The sequence below is a fragment of the Tiliqua scincoides genome, chromosome 2 (assembly GCF_035046505.1).
Source record: "Tiliqua scincoides isolate rTilSci1 chromosome 2, rTilSci1.hap2, whole genome shotgun sequence".
In the NCBI taxonomy this organism is placed as follows: domain Eukaryota; kingdom Metazoa; phylum Chordata; class Lepidosauria; order Squamata; family Scincidae; genus Tiliqua; species Tiliqua scincoides.
This window is the reverse complement of record NC_089822.1, coordinates 224,826,639-224,844,908: the sequence shown is the minus strand read 5'-3', so window position 1 is coordinate 224,844,908 and position 18,270 is coordinate 224,826,639. Positions and strand designations below refer to the sequence as shown.

The 18,270-nt window shown below is 44.8% G+C and overlaps 1 protein-coding gene across 4 annotated transcripts in view; it reads left to right on the top strand.

Moving 5' to 3' along the window:
* SLC41A3 (solute carrier family 41 member 3) overlaps window positions 1–3,031 on the top strand; it is a 41,814-nt gene extending 38,783 nt beyond the window's left edge. For all 4 annotated transcript variants that reach the window (XM_066618490.1, XM_066618491.1, XM_066618493.1 and 1 more), the window contains one exon: window positions 1,227–3,031. In XM_066618490.1, the coding sequence (XP_066474587.1) occupies window positions 1,227–1,412 (186 nt within the window). In that variant the 3' untranslated portion in view covers window positions 1,413–3,031. The remainder of the gene's footprint in view (window positions 1–1,226) is intronic.
* Window positions 3,032–18,270: the final 15,239 nt, after the last annotated feature.

Sequence of the window (18,270 nt, the reverse complement as noted above, 5' to 3'; positions counted from 1 at the left end):
ACAATCATTTTAACCTTCCATCTCACGCAGTCTGTCTGGTCATCTTCTTATCACCCATCCTTCCCTTGTCTCTGATCAAAGGCTACCTTATGGCACCAGTAAAATTTATGGTACACTGAATTCTTTCTGGTACACATGGAAGCCAGAGCCAAATGGCATTCCAATTTTGCTGGCAGCTGGACATTGCAAAATGACTTTGAGGGTCCAATCCTATCCAACTTTCCATCATTGATGCAGCTGCAATGCAACTCCAAGGTAGGGAAACAAACATTCCCTTACGCTGAGGAGGCTTCCGTAACTGACCCCCTCCTCAACTGCAGGATGCAGTGCATGTCCTGTTGGCGTGGCTGCACCAGCGCTGAGAAGTTGGATAGGTTTGGGCCCTAAGGCACATCAAAACTCCTGCCATCTAAGTCAGTGTTTCTCGACGTTTGTCCCCCACGACACCACTTTGCATGTTCCACCTATTGGAAGTACTACCAGGGAGTACCAAGCATGATGAAACAATCACCAGTAAAAGGCTCAGGGTAGATGGAAGGGCTTTATCGTGCACACGAAAAATGCACACTGGAGTTCTGCACACCGAGCCAAGCCTCCTATCACTGTTTGTCATGTTGCGTTGCTGGTCTCACTGCCAGGTAGCAGGAGTCTGGGGTTTCCGTGAGTACCATCAGACACCACTTCAAGTACCACTGGTGATACGAGTACCACCTCTGGTTCAGAAAAACTGATCGAAATCATTTCCTTGCTCACACATAAACAGAAGCACCCACTCATCTAACACCCATCTAAAAATCAAAATGTAACATGAATCACAACACTCTCCCGCAACAGTAATAAATGGCAACAATTCCATTCCTTAGTTTTGCCATGATATTTTTGCCCTTTGAGACATGGTCCAGGCAGTCCATGGATCTGATGCCGGAGTTCTTCCATGCTTCATTGTTATTGATTCAGAGCGCAATCCTAACCAACTTTCTAGCACTGACATAGCTGTGCCAATGTGGTGTGCAGTGCAACCTGCAATGGGGAAGCAGTCAAGGAGGCCTCCTCAAGGCAAGGGCATGTTTGTTACCTTACCTTGGGGCTGCATTGCAGCTAAGTCAATGCTTGAATGTTGGTTAGGATTGTGCCCTCAGTGCTCTCACTGTGCCAAGCTCAAATGGAACTATGGTCTCTTTGAGTGTGGATCACACTGGTGACTCTAGCCATGTATGTGTTCACAGGTTATCATCTTGCTCTACGTGGCTGACCTGATTGTGCGGCTGATGTGGCGGAAGGGTCTGGATCCCGACAACTTCTCCATCCCCTACCTCACTGCGTTAGGAGATCTCCTGGGCACTGGGTTCCTGGCAGTTTGCTTTCATGCGGAGTGGTCACTCAGTGGACCGAAAATGGTATCGGGAAACTAAAGGGACATTGCTACAATATTGATCTGCCTACTATTCTGACAAGTGAGAAGTCTCACTACGGTGCTTTTGACACGGTCCAACAGGGTATTGGAAAAAGAGAAGGACATCCAGGTCCTTAAACTGGGATGGGTTGCATATCCCTCCCTTTTGACCTCAACACTGCATAGATGTGTCTACCAATGAAGTTGCATCAATGTAAACTGCAGCTTTGAAGGGGCAGCAGTGACTAGCCATGAAAGGTTGTGGCCTACTCTGCTCCAGCCTGCCTTTTGATTGATTGAGAAGTGTTCTCGAAAGGCCTGGCCACACACGTCGACATCAGGGAAGGGCACTGACATTAATGGAAGGCTATCCACTGATCTCAGAGGGCTTTAGATTATGTCCTAGATGAGGATGTTCCGCTTTCTCTGCCTTTTTTCATAGGGTTCCACAGAAATAGAATTATGGGCTGCTCACACTCTACACCAAATAAAACAAAATGCAAATTCTACACTAGGAATACCAAAACTTTGCACTACACGGGCGCTCAGATTCCGCTTCTCAATACCTTGCGCACTGTAATGCGCACATGGGCATTTGTGTATTTTGCATTAAATGACTCAGCTTGCCTGTTCGTGCTTTATTTGCCTTTCCATAGAGTTTGACGTTGTGGTAGCCAAAGGAAGTAATAAGTTGGAAAGTGGCTAAAGCTAGAGGAATATATCTGGAAGCCAAGGAAAAAAAGGCACAGAAGCGCCAAAACTGGATAGTGAAGCCTTTCATTGTCTCTTTGCATGTCTCAAGACACATCTATGTATCCATAAAATGTTGAAAGGCAGAGCAGTTTCTGATGTGAGTGGAACAGTGGAAACAGGAGAGCAAGTGCTTCATAGTCCCTGTTTTCTCATTTCTTTTGCCCAAAGTCAAATTCCCCCCCCCCCCGAGATGTGCAGTGTATCTCCACATCGGTTTCTCCCTGCTGCCTGGAAGTGAAACATGCTGACTATATTGAACAAGACAGATGCTGATTTGAAGTCAGTGCTAGAACCTGAGACAGTTGTGCTTCCACCCCTTCCCTCAGCACCTCAGTGTCACCTCTGAAGCTGCTCTCAGAGTCTGCACGCTTTTGTACATAGAATCCTGTTGACAAGGGGCAGCCCTGATTATGGACTTTGTAAATGCTTTCTTCGAAACCTCAGGCAGTCGGTTTTTATGTGTTCCATATTGGATTGCAGCTCATTCGAAGGCTCATCTAGGACTACGGTGGGTTTTCCCTTTTGTGGATAAATGGAGTTCTGTATCCTTCGAGGCTTGGTGCTGGGAAGAGTAGGCCTTTTCTGCTCACAGTGCTTTGAGAGTTCTCTGCCACAGGAAAATCTGACCACAGTCTGCCTAAACAAAATTGCCTCCTCGGGAAGGAAAATCAGCTGAGTTTTTCCTTCTCACAGACTTTAAGTACACGTGCTTAAGGGACCCCAGGGAGACTGAATGGTGGAATTTCACTATGTCCTCAGTGTCAGTGCCTAGTATGATAAGATTTTAAATCTCTTCGTTTTTGTTTTTTTTTTAGATTTTCAGGACTAATGATAGTTTTACGGTTTCTAGAAACACACACACACAATAAAATGTATAAATACAAAGCACTTTGAGGGTTTTATTTTGTGTCCCTGCCTTAAATGTGTGAGGTAATAACAGACTCAGTAGTCAAGGGTTTTTGTTGTGTTTTGTTTTTGTTTTTTGTTTTTTTGGTGGGGGGAGTAATTGTGTTAATCTTATCACTATTGTTTCTCTCTTTTTCCTTCACAAATCCCATCTGTGCCTATGGGTATACACATGCAACATATAGGTGCTGCCTGTAGGACATGTGGGCAGATACAGGTTAAAACAGGATTGAAAACTGTAAGAACCATTCTGATTCAGACAGATAATTCACTTAAGGTGAAGAACCTGTTGCTACCTAGAAGCACAGAACTTTGCCTCCCACATATTTAACCTTTGCTTTAAAAGATGTCATGATTGCTGTGGAGTCAGAGGTTGGCCAGATCAGGTACTTAGGGCTTATGAGCCCTTGAGGGTTGACCAGACACACCTAGGAAGCCATCTTGTACCCACCTTTATGTGGGACAGCAGCTGAGCAGAGCAGATTATGATAGATTGATTTGCTGAGCTGAGCAATTCTCTGTGTTGTCATCTCTTCAGGGTGGATGGATGCTCTCTTCTCTCAGCAATGCTGAGTGAAGAGGGTATCCATCTTTGGCCCTCTTTAATGGTTCTTTGCTGTCCAGGATGGGAAAAGGATGTGCAAATGGGTGCTCTTTTTTCTCAGTGCTGCTGTGGGGAAAAAGTGCTGAGCTACCCCTCCTGTACATTCTTGGCTGCTCAGAGAGATAATGAATGAGTGAGCCAGTGCAGTTTTCCTTCATCTCCCCTGCAGAGACAATAAGATGAGCACATTTGTCAACTAAATTATTGCAAGGGATCTTTAATTGGACACATCTCCACCCTACGTAAGTGATGACCCCTTCCAATTTGTGTGTGTGTGTGTGTGTTCAAGCGGGATCATGGGGGAAGAGAACTTTCCAGATTTCATACCCTTTTTTACCAAACGCCTAACTCAACCGCCTTTCCCTCAGTTCATTCCGTAACCAAATGTCTGATGAAGCCCAAAGGTGGTCATCCCAAAAACACTGGGAAATGTTTAGTAAAACATCTGCACATGTTTGAGCACGAAGCCAGAATGATTTGGTTCCTGCTCCATTTGGCAACAAACACAGAGGTGCTACCATTGCTGAAGAGCAATGCGCAAAGCTGAAGAGCAGCTACTCCTAGTAATTCCAAGAAGGCAATTTGCAGGGCATGGTGAGAGAATGAAAAGTTACATAGTTAGAGAAGACCAAACTAGGAACATGTGTCCTTTTTTAAAGGAACAACAGTGGGAAGAAAAAATGATTCCTATGACAGGCCTTGAGAACAAAAACTCCCTTTTGTAGGAACTGGCTCCAGGATGAGTAGTAGCAATTCAGATGTGTGTGCCTCCCCCCCCCCCCCCGGTGCTTATTTTCCCAGTGTGCCCAGCAGTGCCATCTAAGGACTCCTGTATCTTTGCCATTGCTGCATATATTTCTGCTGCACTGATGTCTGTTTTTCATTAGACCAGTCTCGGTATGTCACAATATCCCTGCAAGGGCTCACACAGTCCCTTTTTCTTGGCACCCTAACAAGAAATCATCTCCTTTTTTGTGGAGAAACAAAAGTGCAGGTTTTTGCCTCATCCAAACCTACTGCAGGGTTTGTTTGTTTCCACCTTGGGCACATTCCAGAGCGAACATCTGTCCAAGCTTCAGCTCTTATGCTCTTACACAATTCCTGTTCATTTAGGTGGGACTGGGTAGGAACTTTTTGCTGTAAAAGTATTGTTACTTTTAAAGCATCATTTTATAGAGAGCAACCAATGAATTGTTTATTTCTAAGATTTCCAAGCCAACTTTCAGTCCTGTTCAAGGATCCTCAATGCAGCTTACAAGGTGAAATTAAGAAAATAGTCACAATAGAAATCAGCACAGTTTGAATCACTATTGACAACGGTGTTGTGAGAAACAGGGGTCTGCTCGGTGGCCCGAGCATAAAGGACGTGGCCCGGTGTGAGGGAAGAAATAAACAAAAATACCAGCGCTGGGTTTTAAAAATCTTATATTGCAGTATAAGGACGCAAGTTGGGATGTGCCTACAAAGCTTGCGTGCCAACCATCTCTTTCACCAGCTTTTTATACATTCAGAAGGTCCATGCAGCACATTCTTAACATGTTGTTTGTACACAGTTGCTTATTACTAGTAAATATATCATTAACTATTTTACTTCCTTCCAGGAGGAGGGATTATAGGTTATCTCTTGTCTTTTCCTTGGTAGACTAATAATATCTCCATATCTGTTACATGGGGTCCTTCTGAGGTCTCCCAGGAAGGATACCTACAATCAGTCGATGCCCCCACTTAACTGTTTGATGGACTTAGCATGTTCCTTCTTGTAGCCCCTTATATTCTTGCAACACAAAGCTCTTCCCTAAAGTTTCCCTTGTCTACTCACTGTTTGTGTTTGCTGCTGAGGCAGCAGGAGTCATTCCTTAATTTACTTATTTACCCTTCTCTGGAAGACAAAGGAAAAAGGGATTGTCCTGCTTCCCAGCCCTTTGCCCTTTTGGTAGTTTCAGCACATACTAAAGTTCATGATTGGGTCTTTACAATGTCTAATGACAGAATACATTTCATTCAATTTGTTTTATAATATACTCTCACTTCAATGGTAGCAAAATAGCCTGAGCAGACAAGTTCTATGCAAGTAATTTATTTTCAGAAAAAGCCAAACAGAACAGAAATGTCTTTACTGCCTTCCTAAATATAGTCAGGGTTGGGGTCAGTGAACCTCTCAGGGGAGAGTGTGTCACAGCTTGGGTGCTGCCACTGAGAAGACCCTGTAGAAGACAGGATGTAGAAGACATCCTCATCAAACAACATTCCAATAGCAGTGGAATACAGAGTAGGGCCTCTGATGACAAACACAGAATGAGATGACCCTGATTATGCTGGGCCTGGTCCAGTGTGACCTTTACAGGTAATTACCAGCATCTTGAATTGGACCTGGAAGCATATTGAAAGTCCATGAAGATCATGAAGCCTAGGTGTAATGTCTTCTGATCACTGGCTGCCTGCAAGCACTCTGGATGCTTGTCACATAGAGAAAGACTTCACAAGAAGCCACCCTGGACACTGCATTCTGCCCCAGTTGAAGCTGCTGAACTATCTTCAAGGGCAGGCCAAATCCACCGTATTGCAGTAGTCTAAATAAGGTGAAATTAAAATGTTGATTATTGTAGTCAGATCTATCTCCTTCAGGAACCAACACAACTGTGCAAAAGCTTCCCTAGGTGTGGCTTTCCCCAAGGCCAAGAAAACTCTGAAACTGCAAATCTGATTCTTCGAGGGACTTTTATCCCACCCACTCAGAACAGGTTGTAACCACGTTCCAGATTCAGTTTTCTTACTAATAGCATCTCTGTATTACTTGGATGAAGTCTCACTTCATTAGAGTTTTTATTAGCACACAGCCAGTCCTTCATAGCTGCCAGCCACCCATTCAGAACATTCACAGCCTCTCTGGTTCAAGATGGAAATGAGAGGTGGAGATGGGCCCCCTCGGCATCCTGATGGTACCACATTCCAAACCTTCAGACAGCCCTTCCCAGTAGCTTCACCCTGCCAGATGCCACAGAAGGCCAACAGCCTGGGAACATGCAGCAATCCTCCATTCCTACCTTCTGAAAGCTACCCAGTAGATAAGAGAGGGGCCACCATAAACTGCTACCCCCCACCCCATCCTGGGTAGGCAGCTCAGAAGGACGCACAGCAGAACAGACTCCTTCTGGGTAGTCCCTGATGTAGATTGTCAAGCAAGGCGGCCAAGGTTATTTCAGTCCCATAACCCGGTCTGAAACCAGACAAGGAATCCAGGTAATCAGGTGTCAGCTGTTGGCCTATTTGTGTGAAACTTTGGTTTCCAATAAGTGGGTCCTATTTCCAGTTGTGGGAAGTACCTTGTCTGCTATACTGGTTAGCCTTTTAGCTCATCTCCTGGAATTTAATATTTAATTTAAATATGGAATTTAATGTCTGGCGGTTACAACAATTCATAGCAATAGTTTTGATTAGCTGCCTTGGGCATCCTTTCTTAGTGGAAAGGCAGGATATAAACCATCCCTTTGCACCCTAACATACCATCTTTGTGCCTGCTCCTGGTGTCTCTTCTGCATCCTTTTTTTTTTTTTAGATTGTGAGCCCTTTCGGGACAGAGAATCAGTCATTTATTTGTTTAGCTATGTGAATTATGTTTTGTTGAAAAGCAATATATAAATATTCATCATCATCGTCGTCTTCGTCATCATCATCATCAAATGCCTTACTAGATCTGTGCAGGTACAAACCCCCTCAATGCTTTCCAAGAAGCACCCATGCAGGTGTGTATAGTGTCTCATTGTCCTGGATCAGGGTGGAAAGAAGACAGTGAGTACAGGAATAAGAAATGTTTCGCTTCACAGTCGGCAAAATACACGTTTTTAGTTTCCTTAAACCATTCTTCCCTCCTCACGTGGGTAGACCACATCAGATATGTGCCATCCAGTAATGCCTAATCAACCTATTCGTGTAAAATAGACAACTAAAATAGCTGACAACTATCAGCTAACATTGTACCTTTGGACAGATGCATGATGGGAATTTATTTATTTATCACAGGGGGCAGCTATGCCCAAAATTTGCTCTGAATGATGCTAGCTTTGTGGGGCATGATCTGAAGCCACAGTTATTGCCAAGCTGCAAGCCACCTTTCCTGTTGCGATGTAAGGACAAGCATTTAGGACAGACAGTAACTTTTTACTGTCCTCCAGAAATGTGATATAACAGGAGGAAATGGTTTCAATAAAAAGGGATTTTAAAGGCGCATATTAAAGGTTGTTTGTCCAGTAAACTTGTCTACTGTTTTCAGAGCATATTGCCAGGGGGCTTCTGCCCATCTTTGTGCTATATGAGAACTGCAACCAATTCAGAGCCCAGGTCCATTCATTTTATATTTGTATACTGCTTTTCAGCACACAACACTCACTCTGCTAGAGAGGTTTGGATGTGTACAGTCCTCTTTATATACACATTCGCTTATTTGCAAGGGGCAGAATTACCACTTATCTCATTATCTGTGACTCTGCTTTCACTATTCATGAATACTCTGCCAGTGCACTTGGGGTGGGGAGGCTTAGCAGGCAAACGGGAGAAGAAGAGACAGTGGCCTCCTCACAAGCTGAAGGCATCTCTGACACGATGCCTGAGAAATAGACACCTATTCATATACGACCAATGGGGGAGGGTTTGCAGTAATCGTGTCCAGCCAATTATGCTCCTCATTGATTAGAAAGTTGTCCAGATTGGGTCAATTTTCCACATCAAACAGGCACTGGTATTGGCCTGTGGAGACACATTTGTGTCCACTTCTAAATTTGCCCCACCATCTCAGGAATTCCACCTGAACCTTCACAACCCTGGCAATGATGAGAGGCCAATGATAAGAGGTCTCTGGAAGGCTACCCAAGGACTGCTCTGGGGCTGCGGCAAGCCCAGGGAAGGAACCAAGAGACAGGTGAAGAGGAAAGGTGAAGCTACTCCCTTTCCACTGCTAAACTCTGAGGCCTCGTTGTTGGGCCAGCAACCTTCAATGAGTTGAAGGCAGCCAGCATGGAGAAATTGTCATTGCCATAACCTTCAATGCATCAAAGGATACCAGCACAGAGGAGGAAGCATCAGAAGTTGGAGATGTTGATAAGCCCTCACTATCACCCAGCCCAATAGACTTCAAGTTAAGATTCAGGTTCATAAACTTCACAGAGTGTGTGGTGAAGACGGTTCCCTGGAACCTCACCCCTTTTCCCTATAGGCTCAATGATTCAGCATCTGTTAATTTGGTACCAGCTAGGTTTTCCAGGAACTTAACCCTGGTAGATAACAAGAACTGACTATATTTACTCATGTCTATGGAATTGGGGCAAGGAAGAAGCTGGTTGATTTGCACTGAAAAAATCAGTGTAGAAAAGTTCAAGCACATACAGGCACACTCTTTGTTTGACCAATTCCTTAGCCACTGGAGACTGCTTTTCATTTTCTTTTTAAACCCATCAGTGCTTTGTGGGTAAAATGTGTAAGTTTTCCCCTTAAAAATAATTGCATGTTTCCAGTCCATAAGGTTTATTGCCACTATTCTCTAACATCCAGCTTCAGAAACAAGGGAAGGTGCGTAGAGCAGGAGCCCATTACTCTTCATTTTCGAAGACTTTGACACAAAGAACAGCATGAAATCTCTGACTACCTCTGGCAAACAGCAAAATGATTTTTTCCCCTTCAATAAAACAACACAACAGGCTCTTTGCCTGTAGTATCAAATGCCCAGTTCACTTTAGAAAGCAATTCTTCCTACAACACCAGCACCGTGTCAAGAAAAATCACACTGAAAATTTAATAACGGAAACACCAAAACACATGCTATAAAAATAATAATATTTAAGGCTCGAAAGATACCTACTGACTTGCATTTGCCTCTAAGAAAAGTGAATGTTACCACCACCACACTCCATTTGGGACAGATTTGGGAAGAAAGTCTGGGAAATAATACGAAACAACCCAATCCTGAGCAGGCAGAGGCAGCTGGAGGTCTCCTCAAGGTAAGAGAACTTTTGACATCCCCTACCCCGTGTTGAGCCTTAGTACTCCTATGCGTGTACTTGGATCCACACCAGCTAAATCTCTCATGCAGAACCAAGTAACCCCGTGTAGGGCTTTCAGGCCCGAGACAGGAGTTAGAAGGAGACAGAGGCCTCCTCGGTTGTCCCCACCCCCACATGTCAAATAAACAGGTGGAAGCAGAAGCTTCAGCTACTTCTGACATTCACCCAGGCCAGTCTGAAGAGTGTGCATGTATGATCATTTCATTCCACAAGAGACAGGGCTTTAGAAATGCACAATAAAATGAAGAGAGAGGAAAAAAGCACACATGCACACACCCCAACAATGGCATTTCCAAATTAAATCATTGTGCCATATGCTTGTGTAAACTGGAAAGTGCATTGTCAAAGCAGGAGCTGTGCAGCTCAAACGTGTGCAGTTTGTTCAGAAGTTAATCTCACTGTGTTCAATGAGGCTCGCTTACTAGCGACAGTATTGAGAACTGCAGTCTACTCCCACAAGAAAAGTGCTACTGATCAATATGGCTATGTCAGATGCAAGGGAGGGCACCAGGATGCAGGTCTCTTGTTGCCTTGTGTGCTCCCTGGGGCATTTGGTGGGCCGCTGTGAGATACAGGAAACTGGACTAGATGGGCCTATGGCCTGATCCAGCAGGGCTGTGCTTATGTTCTAAAGTTCTTATGGGATACAAAGATCCCAGACTCTTTTCACTGTAATGCTCTTCACAGGCATTGGCTTCAGAAAAGCAACACACACACACACACACACACACACACACACAGACAGAGGCTTTAGGTCTCTCCATCTGGCCTCTATTGGGATGCATGAGGCATTGTGTTACACATATTTACTCCAAAGTGCACCCCACTGTGTTCAGCTGAGGCTCACTTGCTCCCTAGCAAGAGTATTTAAAATTGCAGCCTTTGTTGGCACATATAGTTACATTTAAATATTTCAGGGTTGGTCTCATTTCTATGCAGAGCTCAAACGTTTTATTTCAGAGATGTTTATCCTGGCTTTCCACATGAATGTTTTCCAAAAGCGGCTAACCAAACAACAAAATATAAAACAACAAAAACACAGAATTAGCACTAGAATGGCTGTCGTTAAAACTATAACTGCTTAATAGCAGCATAACAACTGGGCTAAATTAATTGCTAAAAATTGCAATTAAAGCCTGCAAGGAAAGCTGAAAACAGCACTCTGAAACATCCATTACAAGCCTGAGGGGCAGATAAAATCCTATAGTTTGGCTGCCAGTGGCCCTTTTTTCCTCCAAGGGCAGAGACCTCCAAAGCAGATCTTAGGGTTGTATACGAAGGTACATGCAAGATAAAGACAGAAGTGACTTGTTCCCAACGCAGTGGCGATGCTATCTGGAGTGAGTGAGAAAGAGCCTTCCAACTCTGAAACAAATTGCCCAGTAACATTTTGTGCTCAGCAGAGTCACCCTGGAGTGTCTCTCTGAAGTCCTTTGTTGAAGTCTGGAGATGTCTTGAGGTGAGCAGCAGATGGCCACTCTATAAAGTTAGAGGACCCGTGGAGTTTGCGGGGTTAGATTCACTGAAATACTCCATTATCCTCCATTATCTGGCAACCTTCCTAATTGCTATTGTCAGCAAGCCTAGTTATTTATTTCAGGACATTTATAACCTGCTTTTTATCATATTATCGTAATGATTCAAGGCAGTTTATGATTAAAGAAAAATATAGCCATCAAAGCTCTGAGGTCCCAATGCGCTATACCGGCTCCCCATAAATCTAGGGACCCTTCCCCCACTTCTTGCAGCTACTGCTGCTGAGAAGGCCTCCTTCATCTGCTCTTGTGTGTAATGTTAAATCCTCTAATGGCGAAGCTAGGCCCACATCAACCTGTGTACCACTCTGGTCCAATGGAGCCTGAATGGAGTTCCCCAAGAATGTTCCTCCTGATCAAAGCAGGAGAAAGGATGGATTCTCCCTCTACCCTCAGATCTAGCCTGCACACACGAAACAAAGACACGATGTTGTTCTCCAGCACAGAGGACCACTCTTCAGGCACCAGCTAGTAGTTTTCCAGGAAGGATAACCTGATAGAGATGCAACATTCATTTAATGGAGAGTGGGGGAATGCCAATAAGTAAACACCATCAGATTTGAATAAGTTCCTTTTCACAAATGCCCCAAGTGCCCAGCACAGTATTTTCTTCTTTCAGGAAAGGACGTCTTCTCCTGAAACAGTCAACACTGTGTTACTTGACAGCTCACTCTGAAAGGAGACATTGGGGTAGTTCACTCACTCACACATATCCCTCCCACAACCCAGTTTGGCAGAAAACACAATGTTTGGTTTTTCGAAGCAAACAAGTACGGATGGTGTCCTCCTATTTACTGAAATTCTAAGTGCTTTAAGAAACACGTTTGCAAGTCAAGGAAAAGCCATCAGGCCGTGGCTTCTTGGAAAGGTCCAGTTTTTCTTTTTGGTCACCAAGAGTGGGATTTCTTTGTGCCTCCCATTCACTAATGGCTGTTTGCCCAGCTATAGGTTTATTGTTGCCATTGAGTCTAGCGGACCAAGTTCAATCAAGTTGACATTGACAGCTGCACACAGCACCATACACACTTGCAAATGACTGAAGGAATGGCTTCTGCCCCATGAGGGATGGTAGATGACACGGGTTTGGAGATAGGTCATGTGGGGCATTGCCTGAGGAAAGTGGTGTCACTAGGGTTTGCATCACCCAGTGAGGGAGGCCAGCGTGTCACCCCCATGATGAGCCTCCTCCCATGCAATGGGCAGGGCCACGCCCCAGGCAGTGGGATGGTGATGCAACATTGCCCTACCCCTGCTGATTTTGTTGCTATAAATTTTGATAGAAGAGATATTTCAACACTGTCTGTTTCATTGCATTCCTCATGAAATTATGCATTGAATGATACAGAACACAATGTATTTGAAAATACCAAGATTTTAACATTTTTGGCTAGTAGTGGTGTCACCCCCCCGTGCATGTCACCCAGTGCAGCCCCCATCCCCCCGCACATCCCTAGCGATGCCACTGCCTGGGGGCACACACTCATTGCTGATCAAACCTGGCTGAAGACCCAATACCCAGTGGCAGCATTAACTATGGGAGTTATTGGGCCAGAGTCCACAGAGACTTGATGCCAGGGCTACCTGGGTCATGTGTCAACGCCCCACGTCACTGATGCTCCTCCATCAGGCTCACTGGTGCTCTTATGGAAAACAGATAAACTGGGGGACTAAAACAGCCCTCTCTTACTTGGACACTATTCTGTAATTTCTAACTAAGGCAAGAAAAAAAGCAGGCAGTGCTTCTTCCATTCATTCCCACTGCAGTCTCATCACATACAGCCTTTGCTTACCTGATGCAGTGCCCAAGTCTCCAGCTATGCTGGAGATCAAATCAGGAAGAAGGTAAGCAATTGGTCAGGAGATGGGTTTATTTATTTATTTATTGGATTTATACCCTGCCTTCCACCTCGCTTAAGGTCCCTCAAGGTGGCATTTAAGGGCCCTCAAGATTGGGGACATGCCTTCAATGGCTGTTTTCTCAATCACCCCACAGTTAGGTGCCACGCACTTCATGTTGTGATAGCATGAAGCCAACCACATCCTTTACCAGGTTAGACCTGTGTCATCTTTTCTGCAGTCCCCATAGAAGCTCTGCAAAATCAGAACCATGCCCTATTTGGAAAGCAGTGCCGGTAAGCATAGACCTCAACAAGGCTAGAATCACAGGTGCTATCCTCACATGGAAGGCGTCTTCTGATGTTTTATACCTCATGCTGGAGCACAAGGTTAGAAAAAGTGAAACCAAATGATCTTCTGCTTGTCCAAGAATAGTGTACTGCTTAAAGCTTTTGTGCATGTGTTTTGCAGACCAGCACCAACAGCTACCTTCCTTCTATGTCATGTTTTGGATTCAATCCATTACATATAGAGGGTCATCAATGTGTGTCACAGGCTACAAAGTGGGTTAACTAGACAGGTCTCTGCCTCGAGGAGTTTACAATCTCAAAATCTCAAATATACACATACAGAGAGAGAGAGTGAGAGAGAGAGAGAGAGATATGTTCTGGGAAGCAGTTCCAGGCATAAGGGGCAACAAGGGAGAATAGGTGGAAGCACCTGAGGGAGCAGGAGAAATTTGGGCAGCTAAAGGTAGCAGGGGTAGAGGAGCAAAAGTCAAAGGATATGGATGTTTTAGGATACAGGAGCACTTACTTTCTGGCTACAGTAACATTTTCTCAGCTTAAAGTAACAATGGTAACGGTGTTGTTTTTTGTTAAAACACAAAACACCATATTTTGTTTTTAAAATGGCCAAATAAAAGCACAAAACACCACATTTTGATGTTTAAGGTATGTTCCAGCAATTCAGATAGATTACTCTTCCAGTTAGAAGTAATACTGTCGCTGCATCTGCTGACACGATATCACCTACCTAGTACACTTTCAACGTGTTTAAAATGAATGAAAATGAGCTTGGAATAAAAACACATAACATTGCTTCCTGCCTTTTTCAAATCACGAAATCTGTGAAAAAATAAAACCATTTTCAAAAACCCCTACCCAAAAGGGATGCTGACAGACAAGACACATCCAGTTCAAGGGATACACCTTTCAGATAGAGCCGTCACAGAGCCCCAACACCTTTCTTTTGAGAAATAAACCACTAAGGGCCCAACCCTATCCAATTTTCCAGCACCAGGGTAGCCACAATGCAGCCCCAAGGTAAGGGAACAAATGTTCTCATACCTTGAGGAGGCCTTCCTGCATATTGCAGGAAGCAGTGCATTCCCCATTGGCACAGCTGCACCAGCACTGGAAAACTAGATAGAATTTTGCCTTAGGCCCTTTGGGGATGCTGGCCAACCTGTGGCTTTCTTTTCATAGAAACTATTTCAAAGGGCTAAGGTTTGAGCAGCAGGCCCCTACTGCATCTTGCAGTAATTAGATCAGTTTTTTAAATCTTTGTGGAGGAAACAAAGATTTATTGCTAACCCAGAACCTTTGGTGTTCTGCTGAAACAAAATGATTAACGTTCCCCTTTCGAGAGCCTTTCGGAGAGCAGTGCTGTCCTCCCGCAGAGCCAGATAGAGAAAACTGTGGCCATTTGGTGGCGGTTTATTGATTAATTCAGCCAGAGAAAGGGCAGATTAAATCCATTTTACACAATGTACTCTAATCTAATTGACAAAGATTGAAACCGCACGAGATTCTTCAGACTTTTCAGCAGCAGAGAGATGATAAATGGCTTCACTGGTGCTGCTCCAAGAGCGAGAGGCAGAGAGAATTAGTGTCATTCCGCACATGAGCTCCAGCAGGAGAAGGGGATTCGGCAACAGGAGGCCAGCCATGTTCAGGAGAGGGAACATGTAAGGACAGGCCCTAATTAACTCAGAAGATCTACTTGAGGCTTCAGGTCACAGCTGCCAAACTTCTGGTGAAAAACAAGTTTCTTTCTTACTAGCTTGCAGGCTCTATAGGACAGCCAGCTGGCTTCCCCCTTCCCTGCTGAATACACCACAAATCAACAGAGTCATAGAGACTTTCCTTGGAACCACAGCTGTAGGCAAGCCATCTGTCTGCTGTGTGATGCCACCTCCCTACCGAAGGCTGCATCTGTTGGTTTATTGCCTGCCATGCAGCTGTTAAAGACACAGAAGTGAGACCAGAACAAAAGTGGCACCTCTGTCAGTTCCCTGCATCAGGTTAACCCATTTTTGTCTGGCCTCTGGTGTACACATTTGGCCCCGTTGCGTATATGCAAAGTTGGGCAGAAATGGCTTAAGGATTCCGCAAGAAAACGACACAAGTGATTTGCACAAGTGTCCACATTTATATTAAGGACAAAACTGCAGTTTACAGTCAGATCCCAGAATGTGCACTGTTCACTCCTGGTAATTCTTAGCGCTGATATATCTGGGTGGCTTTCTGATGTGACCACATGAGGACACCAAAGTATAAGATAAAGGGCACAATCCTAACTAGGTCTACTCAGAAGTAAGTTCTATTTTGTTCAATGGGGCTTACTCTCAGGAAAGTGTGGTTAGGATTGTAGCCAAAAACCCTCAAATTTGTGGCTCTCCTTCCCCATTCTTGCCTGTTGTCTCCCTCTCTGTCCTACCTCTTGGAAAGTTTGAGGCTGGTGGTGCCACAACAGAAAGAGGAAACTCAGGTGAGCAGCAGAGACTAGCATTGGTGGGCACTCTGGCCCACTCTGCCAGCTTCCTTCTTCCCTCCCATGCCTGAGTTGCCTCCTCAAAAGGGCATGGAGTGTGGGAAGCAAAAGGAGATGTGAAGCCTTTACCCAAAGAAAAAGCCAGCCCTGTAAGAGTGAAAAGAAGGGAAAGGGTTGTCTGTTCATCTGTCACCCAAAGCAAGCTGCCTGAGTGACAAAGTGCACAACAGCCCCTGGGAGAGGGAGGTTAAAAACCTTGGGGTAGGAAAGAAAAGATGGGAGGAGAAAAACAGGAATGGGGCAGGAGAGAACATGTCAGCACATGGAGAATAAATGTATCCAAAGTGCTACGAACACATGAAAGTGTTCTACAGATTCTCATAAGCATATGAAGTTGCCATTGGTGCACCTGGCTTAGTACTGCCTACAGAGGCTGGTGGAAGCTCGTCAGAGCTGCAGATAGATATGGACAGCACTCAAACCAGGCTTTTGTTTTTGAAGGGAAAACAGGATTCCCAGCTGTGTGGCATAGTAAGAGCTTAGTAGAATGTGGTTGCATAAGTGTCATATTCACGCAAGAACATAAGAACAGCCCCACTGGATCAGGCCATAGGCCCATCTAGTCCAGCTTCCTGTATCTCACAGCGGCCCACCAAATGCCCCAGGGAGCACACCAGATAACAAGAGACCTCATTCTGGTGCCCTCCCTTGCATTGGCATTCTGACATAGCCCATTTCTAAAATCAGGAGGTTGCGTATACACATCATGGCTTGTAACCCATAATGGATTTTTCCTCCAGAAACTTGTCCAATCCCCTTTTAAAGGCATCCAGGCCAGATGCTGTCACCGCATCCTGCAGCAAGGAGTTCCACAGACTGACCACACGCTGAGTAAATATTTTCTTTTGTCTGTCTTAACCCTCCCAACACTCAATTTTAGTGGATGTCCCCTGGTTCTGGTGTTAAGTGAGAGTGTAAACAGCATCTCTCTATCCACTTTATCTTTCCCATGCATAATTTCGTATGTCTCAATCATGTCCCCCCTCAGGCGCCTCTTTTCTACGTTGAAGAGGCCCAAATGCTGTAACCTTTCCTCATAAGGAAGGCGCCGCAGCCCAGTAATCATCTTAGTCGCTCTCTTTTGCACCTTTTCCATTTCCACTATGTCCTTTTTGAGATGTGGCGACCAGAACTGGACACAATACTCCAGGTGTGGCCTTACCATCGATTTGTACAACGGCAGTATAATATTAGCCATTTTGTTCTCAATACCTTTTCTAATGATCCCAAGCATAGAATTGGCCTTCTTCACTGCCGCCGCACATTGGGTCGACACTTTCACGACTTGTCCACCACCACCCCGAGATCTCTCTCCTGATCTGTCACAGACAGCTCAGAACCCATAAGCCTATATGTGAAGTTTTGATTTTTTTGCCCCAATGTGCATGACTTTACACTTACTTACATTGGAAAATATCTGCCATTTTGCTGCCCATTCTGCCAGTTTGGAGAGATCCTTCTGTTTGGAAGAGATCACCTGTTTGCTAGTGCCCAACACCTGCTGCACATTGGTGATGATGAACTACCTGTTTTCTGTTGAATGTTGCCATCATGCACAAGCTCTTAAAATGCATTAAGCTATTAAGAGGCGAGAGGACATCACCAGTCAGTGTCCATCACTAAGTCCAGTAGTTTTGCCAGGTGTGCACCACGCAACATGGTGATGCCTGTCCCTGGATAGGCTCACAGGCTCACGCCTCTCACAGGTATTACATGATGGATTTCAATGAATGCTGAGTGGAGTGAGCAAATATATTGGAGGGTGAGCCTTCTCTATTTCATACAGCTGCACAGAGTGGACAAATTCCATCAAGAGCAGCTTCGGGTTGTGTTTGTAGCATCTTGTGAGAAGCAACAATTCCTGAAATGCTCTCCCTCTTTCCACAAAGAGGAATTTTGTCCTTTGTAGCATCAGATATCCCAGTGTACTCTCATGCAAATTCACATCTCTTATGAGTAACCAGGACTTATGTGACTCAAAGCCACAAGGTGCTACAAACACAGATTGATCAAGAGGGACCCACTTTTTCCTTCCTTCTCAATGTGGAATGGCCAGGAGTCATTTAGTTGTTTTAGACCAAATCCTAATCAACTTTCCAGCACTGACATAGCTGTGCCTGTGGGGCATGTGCTGCATCCTGCTGTTGGGTGGCAGTCATGGCGGCCTCCTCAAGGTAAGGGAATGTTTGTTCCTTTACCTCAGAGTGCATTGCCCTCGCCTTGGTGCTGGAAAGTTGGTTAGGATTGCACCGTAAAATCTCTTTAGAAGGAAACTGAACTTTTGCCTGATGCACCTGAATCAATCCCCTAGGGCAGCAATTTTCAATCTTTTTCATCTCACGGCACACTGACAAG